Source organism: Antechinus flavipes, chromosome X, assembly GCF_016432865.1.
Source record: "Antechinus flavipes isolate AdamAnt ecotype Samford, QLD, Australia chromosome X, AdamAnt_v2, whole genome shotgun sequence".
NCBI classification, from domain to species: domain Eukaryota; kingdom Metazoa; phylum Chordata; class Mammalia; order Dasyuromorphia; family Dasyuridae; genus Antechinus; species Antechinus flavipes.
In genome coordinates this window covers 86,489,630-86,515,827 of record NC_067404.1, presented here as the reverse complement: position 1 = coordinate 86,515,827, position 26,198 = coordinate 86,489,630, and the positions used below count along the sequence as shown (strand labels likewise).

At 38.8% G+C, this 26,198-nt stretch overlaps 1 protein-coding gene across 2 annotated transcripts; it reads right to left on the bottom strand.

Moving 5' to 3' along the window:
• LOC127542531 (GDP-L-fucose synthase-like) lies at nucleotides 1–22,462 on the bottom strand. 2 transcript variants are annotated; one of them, XR_007948712.1, is made up of 5 exons: nucleotides 22,356–22,462; nucleotides 18,332–18,488; nucleotides 4,578–4,741; nucleotides 1,341–1,469; nucleotides 1–1,195 (listed from the first exon to the last, which is right to left on the bottom strand). XR_007948712.1 is itself a non-coding variant. In XM_051968190.1 (5 exons), coding segments are annotated over exons 2-5 (345 nt in total). In that variant the 5' UTR covers nucleotides 18,334–18,488; nucleotides 22,356–22,459; the 3' UTR covers nucleotides 1–1,096. The 2 variants fall into 2 exon arrangements, 1 of the variants encoding a protein (XP_051824150.1); XM_051968190.1 differs by having other exon boundaries at nucleotides 4,627–4,741; nucleotides 22,356–22,459.
• Between the last annotated feature and the right edge of the window lie 3,736 nt (nucleotides 22,463–26,198).

Sequence of the window (26,198 nt, the reverse complement as noted above, 5' to 3'; positions counted from 1 at the left end):
CAGAGTCAGGAAAGTTATATTATTGTAATCATTTTTCTATATCAACAGAAACAGAAAAACATACACACACACAAAAGCGAATGTTATAAAATTAAAAACAAGCATGCCTTGAAATAAAAAGATGAGGAGTTACCCTGACTTAACCTCTTTGCAAAGATCAAAGAACCACAAGCATTGTACACTGAACATTTTCAGACTTTTTTGATGTACAGTTATCATCACATTTTTTTCTTTTTCATTTTTTCTCCCTTTAAAAAAATACTCTGTTATATGGGATGTCTCTCTGGGAGGGAAACCAAAGTGATGTATTAAAAAACAAACTCACCACATTGATAAAAACAAAAACTTATTAAAAAAAAAAAAAAAGCTCTTCACAACCTCATTCCCTTTCCCACCTATCTTTCCAGGTTCTTATGCCTTTCTCCTCTCTACAATTTTGTTATACTAGCCTTCTTCCAACTCCTCACATGCAACACTCCCACCTCCATACCTTGGTCCTGACTGTCTCCATGTCTGGTATGCTGTCCCTTTCATTTAAGATTCTTAGATTCTGGCTGGCTTCAAGTCTCAGCTGAAATGCCATTGTCTGCAGGAAGTCTTCTTAGGTCTCTCTAGATACTGATGTCTTCCTTTCTAAGGTTTCTTCCCTTTTACTCTGCTGGTCTCTTATATGTGTCTATTTATATAGAAATTGTCTCCAAAATTAGAATGCAAATTCCTTGAGGAAAGGGATTGATTTTATTTGTCCTTTGTACCCCCAGTAAAGTGTCCAACACATAAGAGGTACTTAATGTTTGATTGCTTGATTATATATGTAGTATTTCTCCCAAAAGAACATAATCTTAATGAGAGAAGGGTTTACTTCATTTCCAAAATAAACTATTTACAAATTGCCTAGCATAGTGCCTAGCACAATAGTAAAAGCTACATAAATGCTAGCTATTATTATAATAATTATGTTGTTATTGTTTTTTATTTCTGATAATTACTACAATAGATGTTTAATAAATGCTTGTTGATTGACAGGATGGAGAGTGGGGGCTTATGAGTTTTGGAAGGTGTGTGTGATGAAGACAGTGGCCTACAGCTTTTAGCACTACTGTCTCCCAAACATCCCAGACCTGTTTTGTACGTCGATCATGCGCTTAGCATAGGAGTAGCCGAAGTTGCTGTTGTGTGGGGGTCCATTGTGAATCTGAGTGTAGGGGAGGGTAAGGGAAGAGAAAGAGAAAGAAATCCTTGAGGCCCAAAGGTTTCTGAGAAGAACACTTCCATTTGCCCCTTCTGCCCAGCCCTTTTCCCTCCCTCCATCAAGGCATTTGAGGGCAGGAGGTCCTTACCATGGTCTCATCGATGGGGTAAGTGGTCTTGTCAGGGAAGATACAGGTGGAGAGGCAAGAGATCACCTTCCGAGTGCCCACCTCATAGGCTGAGTGCAAGACATTGTCGTTGATTTGAATGTTCTTTCTCTGGAGAGGTAAGGGACAGAACATGACTTCCCCACTCAGCCCCAATTATTCACGCTCTTCCTTTCCCCACTAATCCTTCCCCTTCCCTCCAATCCCACTCAATTCCTTTTCAGCTGACTTCCAAAAATCTCTCCCATATGTCTTCTCCTTTCCATTCTCCTTGTCATCACTCTAACAGAAAAGTTTAAGAGGCCAATTATCACATTCAAGAGGAATATTTTAAGTTTTCAAACTTCTGGATCAGGTCTCTTTCCCTATAATCTATTCTTCATAGGCTACTCAAGTGATTCTAAAGTATAGGTCTGGGTCAATACCTTCAATGGCTTCCTTATTTCCTTGAAGACAATTCAAACTTCTGAGCCCGGCCTTTATGAACCCCATAATCTGGTTGTCAGATACCTCTCTAACTTTATCTCTTGCTTCTCCCTTCAAACATCACAAAGTTCTTTTCTAGAAATCTCAACTTCTAATTTGGGGCTCCTAAGTAATATGATTTCAAGCTGGATGGGGCCTTAAAAATAATTTCTTCCCACTCCCATCATGTAAGGCTCTCAGGTCCCAAACAGTGTCCTGCTGGGAAGAGAAACTGGCCAAATCAGAGAAGAGTCCAGGGTTTAAGGAGATACGGGTTTTAGTCCTGTGTATCTCTAAGTTATTGGGAACATCTCCTTTTCCCTCTCTGAGCCTCAGTTTCCTCCTCTATGAAACTAGATGACCTCCAAGGCTCCACCTAGCTCTGAGAGTCTCCATTCTAAGTACCCTCCCCTAGCTCTGACATTCTGTCACTGAACCAAAAGGCTATGAGTCATTTGCAAAATTTCCCTGTACAAATACACGCCAGAACTTGTAGAGATGAATGTGATAGGTTGAGGGACCCACTCTTTAAAGAGAAATGTATTCTGAACTTGTTGGAATCTTTACAGACTGCTAACTCATTAGAGTTGATAGATTATTGGAAAAAAAAAAAGGTAAAGATGATGGATTATTATTTACAAAGTTCAGCTCAAGGCCTTTATAAATGAGGTAGCAAAAAAGTGCTAGGCCAAGAAGTTGAGGACTGAGGTCCAACTCTGTCCCAGGTTTGCTTTGTGACCTTGGACTACTACTCACTTTCTCTGGGTCTGAGATTTTTCTTCAGTAAAATGAGGAGGTTGTGTATGTGCCAAAATGTTTGTGGCAGCCCTATTTGTAGTGGCTAAAAGCTGGAAAATGAATGGATGCCCATCAACTGGAGAATGGTTGGGTAAATTGTAGTATATGAATGTTATGGAATATTATTGTTCTGTAAGGGATGACTAGCAGGATGAATACAGAGAGGACTGGCGAGACTTACATGAACTGATGCTAAGTGAAATGAGCAGGCCCAAGAGATCATTATACACTTCAACAACAATACTGTATGAGGATGTATTCTGATGGAAATGGATATCTTCGATAAAGAGAAGATCTAATTCAATTCCAATTGATCAATAATGGACAGAATCAGCTACACCCAGAGAAAGAACACTGGGAAATGAATGTAAACTGCTTGCATTTTTGTTTTTCTTCCCATGTTATTTTTACCTTCTCAATCCTATTCTTCTAGTGCAACAAGAGAACTGTATGGATCTGCACACATATATTGTATCTAGGATATACTTTAACATGTTTTACATGTATAAGACTGCCTGCCATCTAGGGGAGGGAAAAGTTGGGACAGAAGTAAGTGCAAGGGACAATGTTGTAAAAAATTACCCATGCATATGTTCTGTGAATAAAAAAGCCATAATTAAAAAATAAATAAATAAAAATAAAATGAGGTTGAACAGATCAAGGTTTCTTATAGTGGGGTCTGTGACTTCAGTTAAATGTAGACATAAATATCTACATATAACTGAATACTCACATGTGTGTATAGTATTTCAATAGAATTGGTTTCCTTTGTAATTCTCTGATTTTTATTTTGTGCATTTAAAAACGAAGTAAGAAAACAATTTATACAATGACAACAACATGGTAAAGACTTTAAAAAAACACTTTATATATCCCCTGATAGAGAGGTGAAGGACTCAAGAATACAGATTGAGACATATATACGTGTGTGTGTGTGTGTGTGTGTGTGTGTGTGTGTGTGTGTGTGTTTTGGACATGATCAAAGCAGAAACACATTTTGCCTGATTACTCATGTTTGTAACAGTTTGGGCTTAGTTTTGTTCCCCCCATTCTTGTTCAAGAGAGGATAGGTTGTGATGGGGAAAGAAGGCAAGTTTTTGCTGATTGAAAAAATAAAATATGCAATTAAAAATAACATTATTTTGAAAAGGGAGTCTACAGTTTTACTAGTCTGCCATGAAAAAAAGTTAAAAACCCTTGGATTAAAGAATCTCTGTGGTCCCTTTCCAAACCCTTACATTCTCAATTCTGATTCTATACTGGTATCTCCCCATTTCTACAGAACTTTAATGTTTACAAAGCACATTTCTCACAATGACTTTCTGAAGGAAAGAGTACAAGTGTTATTGTCTCCATTTTAAATACATCTCTATTTTAAACATGGGAATGAGGAAATTCAGAGCGGGGAGGGTCTTCTGCAAGGTTACAAAGCTATCAAGTTGTAATTAAATTTCAGTCCAGGCCAAATTCAAATAGGCCTATGGGAATGTGACTGGGGAAAGGGGGACTGGGCAGGAGTTGGTACCACTGGTACTTAAAAATTATGCTCTTGGCAGAAGCATAACCCAAACTGATGTTCCAAACAATATAATGTTCCAATAAATGCTACTTGAATGGAACTGCAACCTCTTTGTAATCACACACACATACACACACTAATCTCCATATCAATCTTCAATCTCTCACTTGTGCTCTTAGACACACTCTTACTTGGTGAAAGGACATGAAGCTTTAAAAAAGCACACACATACTAACTTTGCAATGAACCCTAAATATTTTTTTTTCCTCCCAGCTTCCAGGAATATAGTTAGTCCTTAGAAAAGGACTAATGCTTGCTATAATGCTGAGGAATGAGTCCTACCACTAGGCAACCTCCCTCCTGGGAAATTCCAGGATAGCATCTCAGCAAATTGGGAGAGAAGGAGAAAGAAATGTCTTAAAGGAAGAAGAAATCACCATGTTGGGTCTTTCCCCTTTAAGCTGCAAAGGCATAATCCTTTCTTACCCAGAAGTTCAGGTTATACTTGATGTTCCGGAAGAGGCCACCCACCATGGCTGCCAAATGGATGACATATGTAGGTTGATGTTTCTCAAACAGGGCTCGGGTCTGGGCTGTGTCCCTGGCAGAGGGAGAGGCAAACCATATTCTGACTCAAGACATTTATATTATGTGTCTACTACATGCAGAACAGAGGGAGCTATGAATCATATAGTAAAAAATGTGCATGCACATTAATTTAGCTGTTAACATTCTAAATGTGGGGCTCTTGGGCAATGATCAAGGAGAAGACATACTATTCCTTAAGGATCTGAACTAAAATATATTAATCCTAATGATTTTTCTATAAACAAATCTAGAAAACAGAAGAAAATTGTAGCTTAATGGAAAGATGGCTTAGATTGACACTGGCTGTGCAACTCAACTAGTCACTTAACTTGTTTCCCCGTCTATAAAATGAGTAATTTGGAGCCAGTGGCCTCTCAGGTCTCCTCTAGAAGTAAATCTAGGATCTTAAGAAAAGTGTAGGGAGAGCTGGTCTTATCATGTGCCCCAAAGCAACAAATATCATTTTATAATCTTGTTGATAAGAATTTGCAAAGGGAGCAACATTAAAATAATTATAAACTTATGCTCTAAGATTGGTGGCAGACACCAGACAGTTCCAATGATCTTGTGATGAAGAGAGCCATCTATACCCAGAAAGAGGAGGGTGAGAACCAAGTGTAGATCACAATATAACATTCTCACTCTTTTTTTTGTTGTTCACTTGCCTTTTGTTTTCTTACTCATTTCCTTTCCTTTTTGATCTGACTTTTCTTATGCAGTAAGATAATTATATAAATGTTTACCTATATTGGATTTTAACATGTATAACATATACTGGATTGCTTGCCATCTAAAGGAGGGAGTGGGGTGAAGGAAGGGAAAATTTGGAACACAAGACTATGCAAAGGTCAATGTGAAAAATTATCCATGCATATGTTTTGAAAATAAAAAAGCTTTCCAAAAAAAAATAATAATAAGATTGGCGGTAGAATACAAAGAGAAATTCTGAAAAGAATCTGAAAAGATAGTCCAAAAAATAAATTCAATACACTTTGTTACTCAGTGACTTTAATGAAAAGGTGAGAATAGGTAAGGATGGTAAAAAGAGGGAATCCAGAAAAAGGAACAAAAGACAAAAAGACTTAACAGATTGATAGGAACAATGTTTACATATCCCAAACCCTTTTTTCAAGGGAAAAAATCAGGGAGGCTCTGAATATGACAAAGCAGCTAGGTGGCACAGTGGATTAAGAGTGGGAAGGAGGGGAAAAATTGGAACAAAAGGTTTGGCAATTGTCAATGCTGTAAAATTACCCATGCATATAACTTGTAAATAAAAAGCTATTTAAAAAGATACTTGGGAAGAAACTGGGCATCAACCCACACTTAACACCGTACACCAAGATAAGGTCAAAATGGGTTCATGACCTAGGCATAAAGAATGAGATTATAAATAAATTAGAAGAACACAGGATAGTTTACTTCTCAGACCTGTGGAAGAGGAAGGAATTTATGACCAAAGAAGAACTAGAGATCACTATTGACCACAAAATAGAAAATTTTGATTATATCAAATTGAAAAGTTTTTGTACAAACAAAACTAATGCAGACAAAATTAGAAGGGAAGCAATAAACTGGGAAAACATTTTTACAGTCGATGGTTCTGATAAAGGCCTCATTTCCAAATTATATAGAGAATTGACTGTTATAAGAAATTAAGCCATTCTCCAATTGATAAATGGTTAAAGGATATGAACACACAATTCTCAGATGAAGAAATTGAAACTATTTCTAGCCATATGAAAAGATGCTCCAAATCATTATTAATCAGAGAAATGCAAATTAAGACAACTTTGAGATATCATTACACACCTGTCAGATTGGCTAGAATGACAGGGAAAGATAATGACGAATATTAGAGGGGATGTGGGAAAACAGGGACACTGATGCATTGTTGGTGGAACTGTGAACACATCCAGTCATTCTGGAGAGCAATTTGGAACTATGCTCAAAAAGTTATCAAACTGTGATACCCTTTGATCCAGCAGTGTTTCTACTGGGCTTATACCCCAAAGAGACACTAAAGAAGGGGAAGGGATCTGTATGTGCACGAATGTTTGTAGCCCTCTTTGTAGTGGCCAGAAACTGGAAACTGAGTGGATGCCCATCAATTGGAGAATGGCTGAATAAATTGTGGTATATGAATATTATGGAATATTATTGTTCGGTAAGAAATGACCAGCAGGATGATTTCAGAAAGGCCTGGAGAGACTTACACGAACTGATGCTGAGTGAAATGAGCAGGGCCAGGAGATCATTATATACTTCAACAACAATACCATATGATGATCAATTCTGATGGACCTGGCCATCTTCAGCAATGAGATGAACTAAATCAATTCCAATGGAGCAGGAATGAATTGAACCAGCTATATCCAGAAAAAGAACTCTGGGACATGACAAAGCACCCTTACATAGAATTCCCAATCCCTCTATTTTTGTTCACCTGCATTTTTGATTTTCTTCACAGGGTAATTGTACAATATTTCAGAATCCGATTCTTTTTATACAGCAAAATGACGGTTTGGTGATGTACGCTTATTTTGTATTTAATTTATACTTTAATATATTTAACATGCCATCTAGGGGAGGGGGTGGGGGGAAGGAGAAAAATTGGAACAAAAGGTTTGGCAATTGTCAATGCTGTAAAATTACCCACGCATATAACTTGTAAATAAAAAGCTATTAAAAAAAAAAAAAAAAAGAGTGCCATACTTGGCATGAGGAGGGCCCGAATTAAAATCTCACTTCAGACATTTATTTAATTTGTGACTCTAGACAAATCATTTCACCTGCCTTGGACTTAGTTTCCTCTTCTTTAAAATGGGAATAATAGCACTTACAGGATTGTTGTAAGGATCAAATAAGATTATATATAAAAAGAGATATAGGGATATATGGCTATATAAATGCTATCTAATTTTTTAAATTAAATTTTAGCCCTTATTTGTAATTGGAAAAAAGGCAACCAAAAGAACACCAACTCCACATGCTATCAAAGCCATATGCTATAATGCCAGCAATGCTTTTTATATTATCTTGCCTCAAGCTCTATATTTTTGTTAATATTGTATAAGGATGCTGCTACATTAAAAAAAATTTTTTTAAGTCGCAAATACCAGCCTTGGTATGTTCCAATAATACCTGAATCTAAATGCTGACACTACTTATTAGAAAAACAGATACTTGCAAACATAACTATGAGGATAAACCAAAACCTTTACTCCTTTAATACCGTGGTTTCCTGTATCACCTCCCATCCCTATCTAGGTCAGAGTCCATAGGAAAAGTTGTAATTCCCTAGAATAAAGGGTCTATTGTTCTCCCATAGGAAGCAAGCTTTAAGGTCATTTTAATTGGATTTGGTCAAGCTAGTTAATACTGTCTATTTCTTCTTGCAGCTCTCTTAGTTTCTCTTTTAAGAATTTAGATGCTACCCCACTTGGTGCATATATGTTTAATATAGATAGTGCTTCATTATCCATGCTACCCTTTAGCAAGATATAGTGTCCTTCCTTATCTCTTTTAATTAGGTCAATTTTTGCTTTAGCTTGATCTGAGATCAGGATGGCTACCCCTGCTTTTTTGACTTCACCTGAAGCATAGTAGATTTTGCTCCAACCTTTTACCTTTAACCTGCATGTATCTCCCCGCTTCAGGTGTGTTTCCTGTAAACAACATATTGTAGGATTCTGGCTTTTAATCCATTCTGCTAACCGCTTCCTCTTTATGGGGGAATTTACCCCGTTCACATGCATGGTTAAAATGACCAATTCTGTATTACTTGCCATCTTGTTAACCCCTGTTTATGCTTTTCTCCCTTCTTTCCCCCTTCCCCCCCTTCCCAGTATTAAGCTTGTGAGCACCCCTTGCTTCTCACAGCCCTCCCTTTTTAGTATCCCTCCCCCCGCCTTAGAGTTCCTCCCCCTATCTTACCCCTTTCCCTCCCAGTTCCCGTATTCCCTTCCGCTTAGCTTATTCCTTCCCTTTTCACTTTTCCCTTCTCACTTTTCAATGAGGTGGGAGAAGTTTCACCATAGATTGAATATGTCTTAAGATTTTTCACTTAAAGCCAATTCTGAAGGCAGTAAGATACCCACTATATTCATCCCCCTCCATTCTTTCTCTCAGATATAATAGGTTTCCTATGCCTCTTCATGAGATGTACTACCCCCACTTTACCCTTTTTCTGATACAATGTCCTTTCCACATCAATTTCTAGAACAAGGTATACATGTATTCTTTATACATCTATATAGTCAAAATATAGTTCCCAAAATTAATCTTTACCTTTTTAGATTTCTCTTGAGTTCTATATTTGTAGATCAAACTTTTTGTTAAGTTCTGGTTTTTTCATCAGAAATAGATGAAATTCGCTTACTTCGTTGAATGTCCATCTTCTTCCCTGGAAAAAGATGCTCATTCTCGCTGGGTAAGTTATTTTTGGTTGCATACCAAGTTCCTTAGCCTTTCGGAATATCATATTCCAGGCCCTTCGATCTTTTAATGTGGATGCTGCCAGATCCTGGGTGATCCTTATTGTGGCTCCTTGATATTTGAATTGGGTTTTTCTAGCCGCTTGCAATATTTTTTCCTTCATCTGAGGGTTCTGGCATTTGGCCACTATATTCCTTGGTGTTTTGATTTTAGGATCCCTTTCAGTGGGTGATCGATGAATCCTTTCAATGTTTATTTTTTCCTCTGTTCCTATGACTTCTGGGCAGTTCTCTTTGATAATTTCCTGGAAAATAGTGTCCAGGCTCTTTTTTTTTATCATGTTTTTCTGGAAGTCCAATGATTCTCAGATTGTCTCTCCTGGATCTGTTTTCTAGGTCTGTTGTCTTCCCCAGAAGGTATTTCACATTTTTCTCCATTGTTTGATTTTTTTGGATTTGCTTGACTGATTCTTCTTGTCTCCTCGAGTCATTCAATTCCACTTGTTCAAGTCTGATTTTCAGTGAAGTATTCTCTTCACTCACTTTTTAAAAATCTTTTTCTAATTGTCCAATTGAGTTCTTTTGTTCTGTGGAATTTTTTTCCATTTCGCCAATTTTGTTTTCCAGTTCACCAATCCTATTTTTCAAGGATTTTACTTCTTTATCCACTCTCTCTTTAACTTTCTCCAGGCTCTTTTGCCAAGCCTCCCTCTCCTTTTCCCAAGCTTCTCTCTCCTTTTGCCAAGCCTCACTCTACTTTCCCCATTTTTCTTCTAGCTCCCTTGTGAGAGCCTTTTTAATCACTTCTATGAGGTTCATCTGTGCTGAGGAACAGATGATCTCTTCCTTTGGGGATTCACCTGGAGACAGCCTGTTTTTAGTCTCCTCAGGATTTACAGTCTGCTCTCTATCTGTGTAGAAGCTGTCAAGGGTTAAAGTCCTCTTCAGCTTCTTGCTCATTCTGTCTATTAATCAGAGACAAACTACCAAAGAAAAACAGAAAAAACTGGAGTCTTTCTTTGGGGGAGGGGTTGGGTATGTTATCGAGCTTCCTCTACAGACTGCAGGGGACAGCAAAATTATAAAAAAGTCTCCACACAAATAAAGTCAGACTTAAATAATTGGAAAAATATTAAGTGCTCTTGGATCGGCCGAGCGAACATAATAAAGATGACAATATTCCCTAAACTAATCTATTTATTTAGTGCTATACCAATCAGACTTCCAAGAAAATATTTTATTGATCTAGAAAAAATAACAACAAAATTCATATGGAACAATAAAAAGTCGAGAATCTCAAGGGAATTAATGAAAAAAAATCAAATGAAGGTGGCCTAGCTGTACCTGATCTAAAATTATATTATAAAGCAGCAGTCACCAAAACCATTTGGTATTGGCTAAGAAATAGATTAGTGGATCAGTGGAAAAGGCTAGGTTCACAAGACAGAATAGTCAATTATAGCAATCTAGTGTTTGACAAACCCAAAGCCCCTAACTTCTGGGAAAAGAATTCATTATTTGATAAAAACTGCTGGGATAATTGGAAATTAGTATGGCAGAAATTAGGCATGGACCCACACTTAACACCATATACCAAGATAAGATCAAAATGGGTCTATGACCTAGGCATAAAGAACGAGATTATAAAGAAATTAGAGGAACATAGAATAGTTTATCTCTCAGACTTGTGGAGGAGAAAGAAATTTGTGACCAAAGATGAACTAGAGACCATTACTGATCACAAAATAGAAAATTTCGATTACATCAAATTAAAAAGCCTTTGTACAAATAAAACTAATGCAAACAAGATTAGAAGGGAAGCAACAAACTGGGAAAACATTTTCACAGTTAAAGGTTCTGATAAAGGCCTCATTTCTAAAATATATAGAGAACTGACTCAAATTTATAAGAAATCAAGCCATTCTCCAATTGATAAATGGTCAAAGGATATGAAAAACAGACAATTTTCAGAGGATGAAATTGAAACTATTACCACTCATATGAAAGAGTGTTCCAAATCATTATTGATCAGAGAAATGCAAATTAAGACAACTCTGAGATACCACTACACACCTGTAAGATTGGCTAAGATGACAGGAAAAAATAATGATGAATGTTGGAGGGGATGCGGGAAAACTGGGACACTATTGCATTGTTGGTGGAGTTGTGAACGAATCCAACCATTCTGGAGAGCAATCTGGAATTATGCCCAAAAAATTATCAAATTGTGCATACCCTTTGATCCAGCAGTGTTTCTATTGGGCTTATATCCCAAAGAAATACTAAAGAAGGGAAAGGGACCTGTATGTGCCAAAATGTTTGTAGCAGCCCTGTTTGTAGTGGCTAGAAACTGGAAAATGAATGGATGCCCATCAATTGGAGAATGGCTGGGTAAATTGTGGTATATGAATGTTATGGAATATTATTGTTCTGTAAGAAATGACCAGCAGGATGAATACAGAGAGGACTGGCGAGACTTACATGAACTGATGCTAAGTGAAATGAGCAGAACCAGGAGATCATTATACACTTCGACAACGATATTGTATGAGGACATATTTTGATGGAAGGGGATTTCTTTGACAAAGAGACCTGAGTTTCAATTGATAAATGACGGACAAAAGCAGCTACACCCAAAGAAAGAACACTGGGAAACGAATGTGAACTATCTGCATTTTTGTTTTTTCCCAGGTTATTTATACCTTCTGAATCCAATTCTCCCTATGCAACAAGAGAACTGTTCGGTTCTGCAAACATATATTGTATCTAGGATATACTGCAACATATCCAACATATAAAGGACTGCTTGCCATCTAGGGGAGGGGGTGGAGGGAGGGAGGGAAAAAAAAATTGGAACAGGAACGAGTGTCAATATAAAGTAATTATTAAAGAAAAATTTAAAAAAAATAAAATAAAATAGATGACAAAAAAAAAAGCTAGTTAACAACCTTGACAACCAAAAAAAAACTCCTTAGAGTTCTGTAACTGTTTTCTGTTCACTAAAGCAACTTATTGAAATTTTACCATCTTGCCTTATCTCTCTAAAAGGTTAAAATTTTCTTTATGCTTCTAAAACTGTGATAATGCTCAGCTATGCTCAGGTGCAGCATTTTCTCAGTGGTCCTCCAATTCTTAGAGATAGCAGATTTCCACATTTTAAATATAGATAAGAAGGGTGAGCCATCTGATCCTGTTCTCACCACTCTAATCTGCCAATTACTGCCCTAGAATCCCAAAGAACCAGGAAACAACTTTCAAAAAGGGTTTGAGTCTAACAAGATGATTTCAGAGAGGCCTGGAGAGACTTCCATGAACTGACTGATGCAAAGTAAAATGAGCAGAACCAGGAGATCATTATACACAGCAACAAGAAGATTATATGATGATCAAGTCTAATGGACATGACTCTCTTTAACAATGAAATGATTCAAACCAGTTCCAATTGTTCAGTGATGAAGAGAGCCATCTATACCCAGAGAGGATGGTGGGAACAGAATATGGTTCACAACATAACAATTTCACCTTTTTTGTTGTTTTCTTGTATTTTATTTTGCTTTACTTTTTCTCTTATGCAGCATGATAATTGTATAAATATGTATGCATATATTGAATTTAACAACTATGTCTTTTTTTAAAATTTATTAAAGCTTTTTATTTACAAAACATATGCATGGGTAATTTTTCAACATTGACTCTTGCAAAACCTTCTGTTCCAAATTTTCCCTCTGTTCCTCCCACCCCCTCCTTAGATGGCAAGTAATCCAATACATGTTAAATACTGAACATATATTTCTACCATGTTTAACATATATTGGACTACTTGCCATCTAAGGGAGGGGCATGGGGGAAAGGGGGGGGAAATTGGAACAGGATTTTGCAAGAGCTGATGTTGAAGAATTGTCCATGCATATTTTGAAAAATAAAAAGCTTTAATAATAATAATAATAATAAAAGGTTTGAGTCAAGCTAGGAGGAGGGAGTTTAGGCTGATTCCTAGCCCTCTCTCTTATCATTTAAGAGAGTCACACAAGTGCTGATACGCTCTCCTCTCCCAATCTCAGCCTACCTGAACCAGAGAGCTAATGAAAGCTATTTTTTGGTGTTTCCCGAGTTTCCAGAGACTCCTAAGGGAGGTTATTTAGGGAAGCATTGCCCTTTCCCTTGACCACTTTCTTTCTCCAACTTGTCAATCTGTGCCTGTGAACTTCTGTAATTTTCTCTAGCAAGTGTAGGTCCCACTCAAGACAGATCTAAGGAGCACCTCATTTTCTCTCTTTGTTGTTATTTTTTCCAAGTCATTAAAATAGTTTTTTGGGAGTCTGATTGGTAGCGCTAAACAAATAGATTAGGTAGTATTGTCATCTTTATTATATTTGCTCGCCCAATCCAAGAGCATTTAATATTTTTCCAGTTGGTTAGATCAGACTTAATTTGTGTGGAAAGTGTTTTGTGGTTTTGCTCATAAAGTTTCTGATTTTCCCTTGGCAGATAGATTCCTAAATATTTTATACAATCAGTAGTTACTTTAAATGGAATTTCTCTTTATAACTCTAACTGTTGGGATTTGTTAGTGATATATAAGAATGCTGATGACTTATGTGGGTTTATTTTGTATCCTGCAACTTTGCTAAAGGTGTGGATTGTTTCTAATAACTTTTTAGTAGAATCTCTAGGGTTCTCTAAGTATACCATCATATATCAGCAAAGAGTAATAATTTGGTTTCCTCATTGCCTATTCTTATTCCTTTAATATCTTTCTCAACTCTTATTGCCAAAGCTAGCATTTCTAATACAATATTAAATAGTAACAGTGATAGTGGGCAACCTTATTTCACTCCTGATTTTATTGGGAGTGGTTGCAGTTTGTCCCTGTTACATATGATGTTTACTGATGGTTTTAAATAGATGCTACTGATTATTTTAAGGAAAAGTCCATTTATTCCTATACTCTCAAGTGTTTTTAATAGGAATGGATGTTGGATTTTATCAAATGCTTTTTTTGAATCTATTGAGATGATCATATGGTTTTTGTTATATCTCATTTTATCTCAACCTGATTAAAGATCTCTACTGGCTACAAAGAACAGCTTTCTTTTTTTTTTTTTTTTAAATTATAACTTTTTATTGACAGAACCCATGCCTGGGTAATTTTTTATAACATTATTTCTTGCACTCTACTTCTGTTCCAATTTTTACCCTCCCTCCCTCCACCCCCTCCCCGAGATGGTTAAGCAGTCTTATACATGTTAAATATGTCACAGTATATCCTAGATACAATATATGTGTGCAGAACCAAACAGTTCTCTTGTTGCATAGGAAGAATTGGATTCAGAAGGTATAAATAACTCAGGAAGAAAAACAAAAACAAAAATGCAAATAGTTTACATTCATTTCCCAGTATTCTTTCTTTGAGTGTAGCTGCTTCTGTCCATCATTGATCAATTGAAACCGAGTTAGATCTTCTCTTTGTCAAAAAAATCCACTTCCATCAGACAACATCCTCATACTGTATCGTTGTTGATGTACTGATCTCCTGGTTCTGCTCATTTCACTTGGCATCAGTTCATGTAAATCTCTCCAAGCCTCTCTGTATTCATCCTGCTGGTCATTTCTTACAGAACAATAATATTCCATAACATTCATACACCACAATTTACCCAACCATTTTCCACTTGATGGGCATCCATTCATTTTCCAGTTTCTGGCCACTACAAAGAGGGCTGCCACAAATATTCTTGCACATACAGGTCCCAAAGAATAGCTTTCAATAAACTTCATTATTAGGTCCCTAATTTTATATGTGTGGTCTATTTCTCTTCTGATATGGTGGTTGTTTCATTAAAAATCATTCATTTATAAGGCATATTTATAAAAATACAATAAATAATATCAATAGAGGAATTCAATCAATGCTCTTCTTCCATTATTTTCTATGAACCCTATGATTCATTGAGAAAAAGGAGTAGGGAAGTAAAGCATATGTCTACTTGTCCATCTCTATAAAAATAATTTATAAAGACCATGAAGCTACCTACTATCAAGGGCACGACAGATGACACTTGTTAGGGAACATTTACAAGCATTATTTCATCTTAAACCACATTTTCCCCATCATCCTGATTCCTGATAAAGAGGGATTCCTAATAGTTGGTCAGGTTAATTCCTCCTGTTTGCAGAGGACATCATACTGGTTGTATCAAGCCCTAGAATATTGCAGAGCCTCCCAGATAAGGTTTGTAAATGTTCAAAGGAGTCTGCCCCAATCATCCACATAGGCAAAACCAGTGCAAGTGAAGAATACCTATGATTAAGACTATAACATAGAACCTAGAGTTTGTCCCTCAGTATATATATCTATGAATCAATGAATTTACTTATCAATTTGACTAGCTAATGTCAAATAAGCCAGAACAAATCAGAAACTAGTTTTATTATAATCAGAGTATATGATTCTCCACCAATGGTTGATGGGGAATATGTTAGTCAAAATTTAATAATTGATATTTATACATTATAGGAAATAAAGAAAAGAAAAATGACTTCATTTAAACACATATGACCATATTTTTAAAAAGTAAAATGCCTGTTAACATATGTATCATTTGCTACAGGAGACAGATAAGGGATTTATCTTCTTACTAGAGCTAGTTTCACTAAATCAAAAATAACTGCCTGTCGATTCAAACAAGGGAGGACTCTGGAATCCTTCACCTTCAGCAGCTAAGTCTTTTTGTATAGATATATAGAGAAAAGAAGAAATTGAAAGCTGCCTCTGGTTTTTACAATTTATAAGGGGTCATAGAAAGCAAATTAATGAGGAACAAAAGTGAGGCGAGGCTGAGGAGAAAATAAGGAATGATTCAAAGATACCCAAAATAAGTGAGGGGTAGATCTAGGACTAGGGAAAGGTCAGATGCCACAACAAGCATCTTCAAGGTTCTGAAAAGCTATCATGGGGAAGAACTCTCAGACTTTACCCTGCTTGGTCCCAAAAGGAAGGACAGGCAATGATGAGTTACAAAAGGACAAATGAAGGCTTTACGTAAGAAAAATATTTCCCAATTGTTAGAGCTATCTCAAAACTAAATGGGTTATCTTGAGTAGTCATGGGCCTGCCCTCCTCAGAACTCTCCCAGCTGAGGCTGGATGACTACGTGTCAGGAAGGATATGGGAAGGGATTCTAATTCAGGTACAAGTTGGAGTAAATGATCTGAAATCGTCTCTTGATTGATAATGTGGGAACTAGGAAGGATCTGTTCCAAGTGGGGAAATCCCATTACAACCCAATTTGTGCCAGCCCTGCCCAAGAATGTCAGCATGTGATAGGGATATTCCAAGGCAATGTGGCAGGGAGATGTTGGGCTGCAGCTTTAGGGAACACACCTCATTCTTGACCTCTTTGTAGAACTGACACTGCTATCACCTCCTGAATACTCTCTCTTCTTTAGACTTTCAAGGTCCCTCCACTCTCTGATCAGCCATTGCTTCTCAATTTTTATGGCAGATCTCCATCCACATCATGCTTGCTCACTACCTATGAGAATCCTCCAAAACTCTGTGCTGGACCCTCTTCCCTTTTTCCTCTAGACTATTTCTTTTGCTGATCTCATCTACTTTCATGGGTTCAGCTGTCAATTCTATGCAGAAGATTCCCATATCTACTTTTCCAGCCCAAATCTTCAGACTCATTTTTCCAACTGCTTGTTGGGTATTTTGAATTGGATGAACTATAGACATCTTAAACTCAAAAGGTACATGACTGAACTCATTCCCACTCCCCTGCAAACTTTGCCTTCATCCCAACTTGCTATTTCTTATCTTGGGTCCTATCACTCTCCCAGACGTCACTGTAATCTTTAAGTTCTACTCCTACTTACATCCCATATCTAATTCATTGCCAGATTGTCATTTTTGCCTTCACAGTATCTTTCAGTATATTTCTGTTGCTCTTCACTCAAAAATATCATCCTCATTCAGGCCCAGATTACCTCTTATCTGGAAGCTCCTGAAATTGTCTCTGAGCTTCCCTTCCTTCACCGAGCTGACAAAGTAATTTTTCTAAATTGTAGATTTATGCCATATCCCTGCTCAAAAAGTTCTAGGCTCCCTCTTAACTCCAAGCTCAAACAAAACTGATCTGCTTGCAATTTAAAGCTCTACTTTCTTTTTTCCTATTCCCCTTTCCCCTCCAGATGAATTGTCCAGCCTCTACCCTGGCCTCCTTACTGCTCCCATCTTCCATTTATCTTCCATCAACCATCCTGAAGCATTTGCACAAATGATCTCCACTCTTAGAGATGGGGCACTCTATCCCATCACCTCCTCAGAGTACCCCTAGTTTCTTTTCAGACTCACCTCTGGTACCACCTTTTGTAAGAGGCCCCTAGCTGCCTAGTCTTTGCTTTAAGATTACTTTTGATATTCTCTCACATCCCTGGTTGTCTCTCCCACTGGAGTGGGAAGAGCAGTGATTGGTTTTGCCATTCTTTGTATCCTCAGTGCTAAGCTTGACCCATGGTAATGGCTGAATAGAGTAGGTAGGTGTGCAGTAGCTAGGGCACTAAGAAGCTCTAAGTTCAAATCTAGCCTCAGTTATTTATTAGCTGGACAAGTAATTTTTTAGCTCTGTTTGCCTCAGTTTCCTCATCTATAAAATGAACTAGCAAACCACCCCAGTATCTTTGCCAAAGAAAATTCAGGTCACAAAGAACTGGACTACAAACAACTAAGTGAATGCAAATGCTATACAACAACAAAGGATGAATAAATGATTGATTAACTGACTAGGTTAGGGAACCAATGTCCTAGAAGTCAATCAGAGTAATGTGGTCATGTGGTGGCTTGAGGAAAAAAGAAAAAATGCTGAAGAGAAGTGCCAAGGATATAATACTGCCATATAATATAGGAAGGTACAAGTAGAACAATACAGGGGGAACAAGTAACAATCTGGCTTTCTTGGCGTAAAATGAAGGGACCAGGATGTTTGTCCAGGGGAAAATTAAGCAGGTCACTGCTGTGATGTAGGTCCAGCCCATTCCTAGCTCCCTTTAATCTAATACAACTCAACTATTGCCTGGACAAACAGAAACAGATTTTACACACACACACACACACACACACACACACACACATAAAGGTTCAGGGGAAAAAGGAATTAATCACTTACATCAAGTCTGCATCCTTAGAGAAGACAAATATCCACTCTTCTCCAGGCTTGGTAGCATCATCAGCCACTACTCTCTGTATGGCCTACCCCACCAAGCCAGAGCCTCCAGTGACAAGGATCCGAGTGACCTCTGATGGGTCTGCCATGGTTGCTGTACCTGTGGGTCACAAAGAAAGTTGGAAAAGTTGGGCTCTGCCCCAAATCCTACTATAATAATGTCACAACATTTACTTATCTTTATAGAGCCTGTAGTTAAGTGACATCCACGGAGAGGATTCAGATGTGGCTCTATTCCTAATCAGCCAATTCTGCCTCCTTAATATAACTTTTCCAGATTCCTTCACATGCTAAGACCGCCCCTGCTACAACCTTACGTTATACTTTATTTTGTACCTTTCTGATAAGCTTGAGATACTGACATTGCTAGTTGGTGTATAAATAGAGTACTGGGCTTGGCACTCAGAAAGACCAGTCACTTAAATAGTCACTTATCTTTCCTCAGCCTCAATTTACTTGTCTCACAGTACCATTTCAAGGAGCAAATAAAAAAATATAATTAAATATATTTATATATTGCATTTCTGCCCTATCCTTATACTTATAAGGATATCCTATATCCTTATCCTTATACAAATTCCATGATGGCAGGCAAGTGTTTCATCTAAACATCATCTCTTTCAGCACTTACCACAGAGCTCTACAAACAGCAGATACAACAACAGTTGTTGCTTTTGTTGGGTCCTTTTCTACCTTTTCTACCCTTTCCCTCCCTCCCCCCCAACTTGCTGCTTTTTTCTCCTTCCTTCCCTCATTATATCAAACTAATAATATAACAGCCACTAGAAATTATTTATCCTTAAAGAGTCTGGGCTTTATGATCAATATATAATATTAAGGGACAGGTCAATTCTCTGAGAGCCTCCACAGCCATGGATTATAACATTTGAAGGAGCTGCAAAGCAGTCTTTGCTGACACAGGTGTTGCAGACTGGGAATGAGATAAATTGGAGGCAGAGGGAAGAGGACGGAGGTCAGACAATGTAACACCCTCTCAGGAGAGAGCTCAGAGAACAGCAACTGCCGTTCAGTCTCCTTGTATCATCCTCTCACAGGAGGAGATCCATTCTGCAGGTTTGGGTTGGATCTCCAGCAGCCACTGTCAGATGGCTCCCGTATATTCCAACAGTATATGCAAGGAAATGGTAGAAATTGAAGGTCAATATAGATGGCAAAATCTAGCATCTGCTGAATACCTAACACAACATGACTCAATGGCTAGAAAGATACATCACAAGCTTATTACTATTCAAGTAATGACAGTCAAGTCCACACAGATTTCAAAACATGCTGGAGAAATCAGCCTATAAACTAATCTAAAACCAAACCATTAGCACAGACTGAACTGTTGTCTACAATCTTCTAGATATAAGATAAATCCATAATGACCTGAGAAGTCAAGCATTAAGATCAATGCTTTTTAGCAAATAATGCTAAAGCTATGTGGATCAAAAGCTTTAAAAATACAGATATCTGGCAGAAGAGATCAAATGGAATCAGGTGCAGGTGCACATCATCTCCATCGTGGTGCCTGCTGTTGGAGTTATACTCAGGATGTTCGGGGAGCCTACAGTCTAATATGTTTAATCAACTATGATTTGTTTGTGGTTTGTTTTCCTTTAAAAAGCTGCCTGTGCGACTGTCTGTAGAACAGTAAATATAAAATAATATGGTAGGGTAACAATTTGTCACAGGGCCATTTCTACCTGAGCTCCACAAAAGTGATGAGAATAAGATAATAATAAACAGAAAGATAAAAACTCTTACTTTTATAGTGCTTTAAAGTTTACAAAATACTTTCGTCACAACAATCTTGTTAAGTACAGTAGTATAAGTATGTTCCACTCCATTTTACAGATGCAAAAATAGGTCCAGAGAAATGAAATAGTGTTGTTAAAGGTCACACAGATGAGAAACCTCAATGTTTCAAATCCAAGTCCCCTGATCCCTACTTCAATATTCTAATAGACTCTAGTGCAAACCTTCTTAAACTCTTTCCATTCAGGATCCCTTTTTGCTGGAGAAATTTTTACAAGACTATGGGATATGGAAACATAAAAAGCCACTTACTGACAATAAAATTATAATTTTTTGAGTCTTGCATTCAGTTATGCAATCCTATAAGGAGTGGCAACTCACAATTTAAAAAGCTTTGCCTTAATAGATTGCTTCTTCTCCCAAGGTCAAATTTCTAATTAGTCAAAAAGGTAGAGACCCATAGGTAAAAGAAGCCCATGTTCTGGCTAAGGAGTAAGTGGGACAGGGGTGAAGGCTCACAGACTAGACTGCCTCCACTGGGAATAATGACTCTTTTTGCCACTTGCCTTCTGAGAATTGTGTACTGGGAGTTTTGTCAAGGTACCCACTCACAAAATAAATACCAAAAACTAATCTGGAATACCAATAAATACCATACCCCTTTATGGGTCCAGTCTTACAATGGAAAGGGAGTAATTGAAGTGACCAGGAAGTCTCTGTCTTGGGATACAAGAGGGTAAGAGAGGATCATCTAGGAGAGGGAAAAAAACTTTAAGCTCTGTATTTCTTGGAGGCCAAGTATCCATTCATAAAACATAAAAATCCTGGTTTCAGGCCAGCCAGTACTTATCAGTCTTCAACATTTCCCCTTTCCTGTCTCACCTGGGTAAGTTTAAAGAAACTCAAAGGCCCACCTACTTCATTCTTCCTCCTAAAACTGAAAAGCCCTTTAAATAGTTGTGAGTCAATGCACTATGCCAGCAACGTTCCAGTGAGGAAGCGCTTATTTCTTCCCAAAACAGCAAAAAAAGATCCTTTAAGGGCAAAGCAGTTTCTTTTTGTCTTTCTATCACCCGGGTTTATTACAGTAAAAGTGCTTAGTATATGTTTATAGATTAAATCATTTTTGTATAGCCTTTTTCTTTTCTGAAATCTGCCTTTCAGCACCATCTGCTCATTTTTCTCTCGGGGACCAAGGAAAATGAAGCTAAGGACAAAATGGTCTTTCAAATAGTGTAAAATAGCCATCAAGTTTCCCAAGCCCCATTACCAGTTTTCTTCTCTCTTCTCCTTTCTTCCTCCCTTTGTGTGTGCGAAAGGGTAGATATAAGAGCAGCTCCATCCTCCCCCTCAATCAAGTAATCAATAAGCATTTATTAAATATCTACTAAGTATATAATTGTACCAGGTGCCTATGATACTATGTGTACACACTGTGCCCCGTGCCTAGAGTACAAAGACAAAGGTAAAGCGGTCTCTTTGCAGCTAGCTGTTGCCTGATAATCCCTTCTGTAGATGTAAACTCCTTAAGGACAAGCATGGCTTTTGCTCCTTTTTATATTCCCCGCACTTGGCCCCGTAGGACATTCTGACGTTATATAGGAGGAAATAACATGCACATGTGTAAGTTACGTTGTGTTTAAAAGAAATACAAAATAACCACAGGGGAGCTGGGTCCTGGGAAGGGAGAGGCGTGGAGAAATCGGGTCCTCTCGCCAGTGAGAGGGACAGACGCTCAGTAGAGTGGGGCTAGGAGAGAGCGGGGATCAAACGCTGCGCTCCCTGCGGGTTCAGCGTGGTCCTCTCTTCCGTGGGCCCTTAAAGACTGGGGGGGAGGGGCAATTAGGTGGGTAGAAAGCCAGCTCTAGAGTCAAGAAACCTGAACTCCAATTCAGACGCAGACACTTAGTAGCCAAGTGGGCAAATTACTTAAGCCTGTCTGCCTCAGTTTCCTCATCTGTCAAATGAGCTGGCGAAGGACCGGGCAAAATAGTACCTCTGCTAAGAAAATCCCAAACGGGTCACGAGGACTCTGAAACGACTTAAGAACGCCTCGGACTCTCTGTGGGCTCAGTTTCCCCCTTCTGTCCGAAGGAATAGGTCACATCTCTGAGCGCGCTTTGTGCCGACACTCGGGAAATAAGCGTTGCCATGACCCTCCCCAACTCTCACTTGCCCCTTTCCGCCTTCTCCCCACACCGACTCCCACCTCGGCTCCGGACTCCACCTGCTGCTCCACGACTGCTTCCGGCAGGAGCCCACATCGGCCACGCAAGAGGATCCAGCCAAAGGCACGGGGAGGGGGCGGGACGGAGAGTCCTCGGGAGACTCTGGGAAATGTAGTCCAGCTGTGCGAAAGTAAATTTCCCTCGCCATGTTTCCTCCCCACACAAAGAATTCTGGGAAACGTAGTCCTGTTCCACATCGCTAGCATCTCTGGGAGGTGTAAACATTGCATGGGCTCTTCCTGCTTCTCCCCAATCCTTTCCAACTCTTAAGAATGGTGAAAAAGAATGGATAGTGGGATTGTCTTAGGACAACCCTTTCTCTTCAGTTATTTTTTAATCTTCCTCAATAGTATTTATTTTTCCAAATACGGGTAAAGAGCGTTTCCAACATTCGTTTTTGTAAAATTTAAACATTCATTTTTGTTTTCTCCTTTCTTCACTTTCCTTCCGCTCCCCCCCACAGCAAGCAATCTGATATAGGTTAAATATGTGCAATCATTTGATTTTATTTGAATAATAGCTTCTTTATTTTCAAAAATCTATGCAAAGGTAGTTTTCAACATTTACCTTTGCAAAACCTTGTGTTCCAAATTTTTTCTCTTTCCTTTCCCCCACTCCCTCCCTATATAGCAAGCAATCCAATAGATATTAAATATATGCAGTTCTTCTATACATAGTTCCATAATTATGCGGCACAATAAAAATCAGATCAAAAAGGGGGGAGAAGGGGGAGAGTTAGCAGACAACAATAAAAAAGGTGAAAATACTAGGTTGTGATCCACATTCAGTCCTCACAGTCCTCTTACTAGTTGCAGATGGCTCTCTGCATCCAAGTCTGTTGGAATTGGCCTTGTTTGGGACAAAAAGACCTAGCCAAATTGACTACTACAGAGATCAGTCATAGAAAGCAGAATTATTTATTAGAATCTCGAGAAGCGGACCCCATCCTGGTCTGTGAGCAAAATTTCACAGAGGGATAGGGCCAGAGTCTTGAAAATGCTTACAGCTTTTATACATTTCAGACAAAGAACCTCCAAAATCCCACCCTCTATATGTTGTGATTGGTCACATAAATCTACTGTTCCTCTAATTGATCAGGAGAATGTAGTAGACAAGATGATATACAGCTTCTTCAGCCTCGTAGTCCAGGCCTTATCTAAAATCACGTGACTCTGGAGAAGCCGAAACTGAGGCCTATAAGGCTTGATCTACTTTAGAATCTCTAAGTTCTTCACCTTTTCCCACACAGTCCCCCCTGTTATTCATAAATATATTTGTACATATATTTCCCCATGAAGAACTAACATTGTGGTTAAATTCAATTAACATCCCTACACATTGCTTGTTAATCTCCTCTCTGATCATCCCCTGCTACTGCCTCCCATCCTTCTTTCTGTAAAATCATCATTTTAGTGGCATCCTCCATATTGTAAGATTTTTTACAGTGATCTCTGAACTATTCTTGTTACCAATGTAATTATACAGGGTAAACATAGTGGCAACAGAATAATACCGCTGATTGCAATGTCTGTACCATAAGCGCTTTTTCCACCAGCCACTGTAATGGGCTGAGGCTCTAGTTGATGCACTGAGGTCCCAAGCACATGAGGCTAAATAGTAATTGGACCATACTCTATTAATATATAAGCTTGGAGAAAGAATGGCCCCCGCCCACTCTTTGTGCAAGTGCTGATGGGTTGTATAGGAAATGACGATTTTGGTGGGTGGAGGCAGGGGAGTGGAAAAGGAAGGGGAGGAGAGACTGCTTGCTTTTTGATGGCTCAGTGGGTAGAGCACCAGCCCTGAAGTCAGGAGGACCTGAGTTCAAATAGCCACCATCAAACCAAGACCACCAGCTATTTGTGAAGGGAGATTTCCAAATTTGTCCAGGCATATGAACTATCCTGCGAATGCCCTAGTAATTTCTTTTACTGCTTGTCCATTGTCATCAATTTGCATTCAACAGATGGACAAGTTTTGTTCCTCACAGACCCTTCCTTCCTCCTTCCTCTGCTAACAGATAATTTAAAACTAGTCTAGGTTATACAACTACTTCTCTTGTCTGGGTGGCGTGATCGGCTAATAGATTAAGGGCCTGAACAATTTGGTAAGCTGTTATCTCTAAGATTGCTTGCAGTTGAATTAATCTGTTATAAATATATATATACACACTGGTGTCCGATATCCCCAACTACCATCTTGGGCCTATATCGCCGGTCCATATTCCTTGATAATCTGTGCTGGGGCCAGGCATTCCCCACCCATTAGCATCACCAATTTGAATAGATTACAGGGGTTCAACAAATAGGCTTCAACTAAATTCCTTCAAACATCCCTCATTACCCCCTAATAAATGCTGGTGGACACAATTAAGCACTGACCCATCATTACAAACAATATTTGACTTGCTCCCTCTGTTTCTATACTCACTACAATCTATGATATCTACTCTCGCTAGTTGATGAGTACAAGTCCATTCACACTTACTCTCTCCCATCCATGGCCCTGCACCTGTTTGATTTAGGCAATGCCCCAATTAGGTCCCCCAGATCAATACCACTATCAAGATTTTACATGCAGAGTTCATCAGTTCCTTTTCAATATTTGTCTCAGCTCGTTCTCTGGATTCAGTCTGGAAGTCCACACCCTTGGAGTGCCCACTGGTCCTTTAATTCTGGTGTGCTGAGTCCACCCTCTTTCCTGTATAGCACCAATGTGTCTGATATCAAGAGGATCTAGAATGGTCCTTCCCAGGTCAGGGTCAGCTTGTCCTCTTTCCACGTCTGCACTAGGACCCAGTCTCCAAGCTAGAACTTACGCACCGTGAATCCTAAGGGAGGAGTCTGAGCAATAAGTCCTTTTAGTGGTAAAGTTTTCAGATGTTGCAGGACCGACATGACGCATTTCCTTAAAAAAAAATCCTTGGTCTCAAATATTGAATCCCAGGAAGAATTTTGAATCCCTTTTGGATAAGGGTGACCATACAATAATTCATAAGGTGATAATCCCACATCCCTTCTGGGTTTTATTCTATTCTTAATAAGGCAAGAGGAAGGCTCTTGGTCCAGGGCAATTGTGTCTCAACCAATTTAGTCAGTTGCTGTTTAATTTCCTTATTCATTCTTTCCTCTTTGCTTGATGAGGACAGAGGTTATGGGGTATGTACGACCCATGATATTTGTAGAGCTTGGGCCACAGATAGGAGGATCTTAGCTGTGAAATGGGTGCTTCGGTCCGAATCTTCCTGCTCCACCATCCCATACCCTGGAGTGATTATGCTCAAGGAGTACTTTTACGACTGCCAAGGCAGTTGCCCGGCAAGGGGAAAGGCCTCCACCCATAAGGTCAGATGGTCCACTACAACCAACAGGAATTTGAGAAGCCCCACTGATGGGAGCTCGGTAAAGTCCACCTGAATGCTTTGGAAACGCCTGACACCAGGGGGTCTTCCTCCTTTTTGGGCTTGTCATTGGGCCGCCCTATTCATCCTCTGATACACAGGACACCCGCTAACAAGTTGCCTGCTATTGTGTACAAGCTGATGCCACAGACTTAGTCAGCACCACGTCACACAGGTCTTGGACACCCCAAGGACTGCCCTGATGTAAATGGTGGAGCACATGTCTCATACCTGCTGTGGTCAGTACCTCTCTGCTGTCAGGGAGGAGACCAGTGCCCCTCTTTATCCTCCTGAGCATCAAGGCTTTGGATTTCCTGCTTCTCTTCTGGGGTAAGGGAAGGTGGAAGCTTTGGAGGCAGAAATACCAGAACCAGCACCATCATTTCCTCTGTACTTACCGATTCTTCTCCTCCAGCCCGTTTTG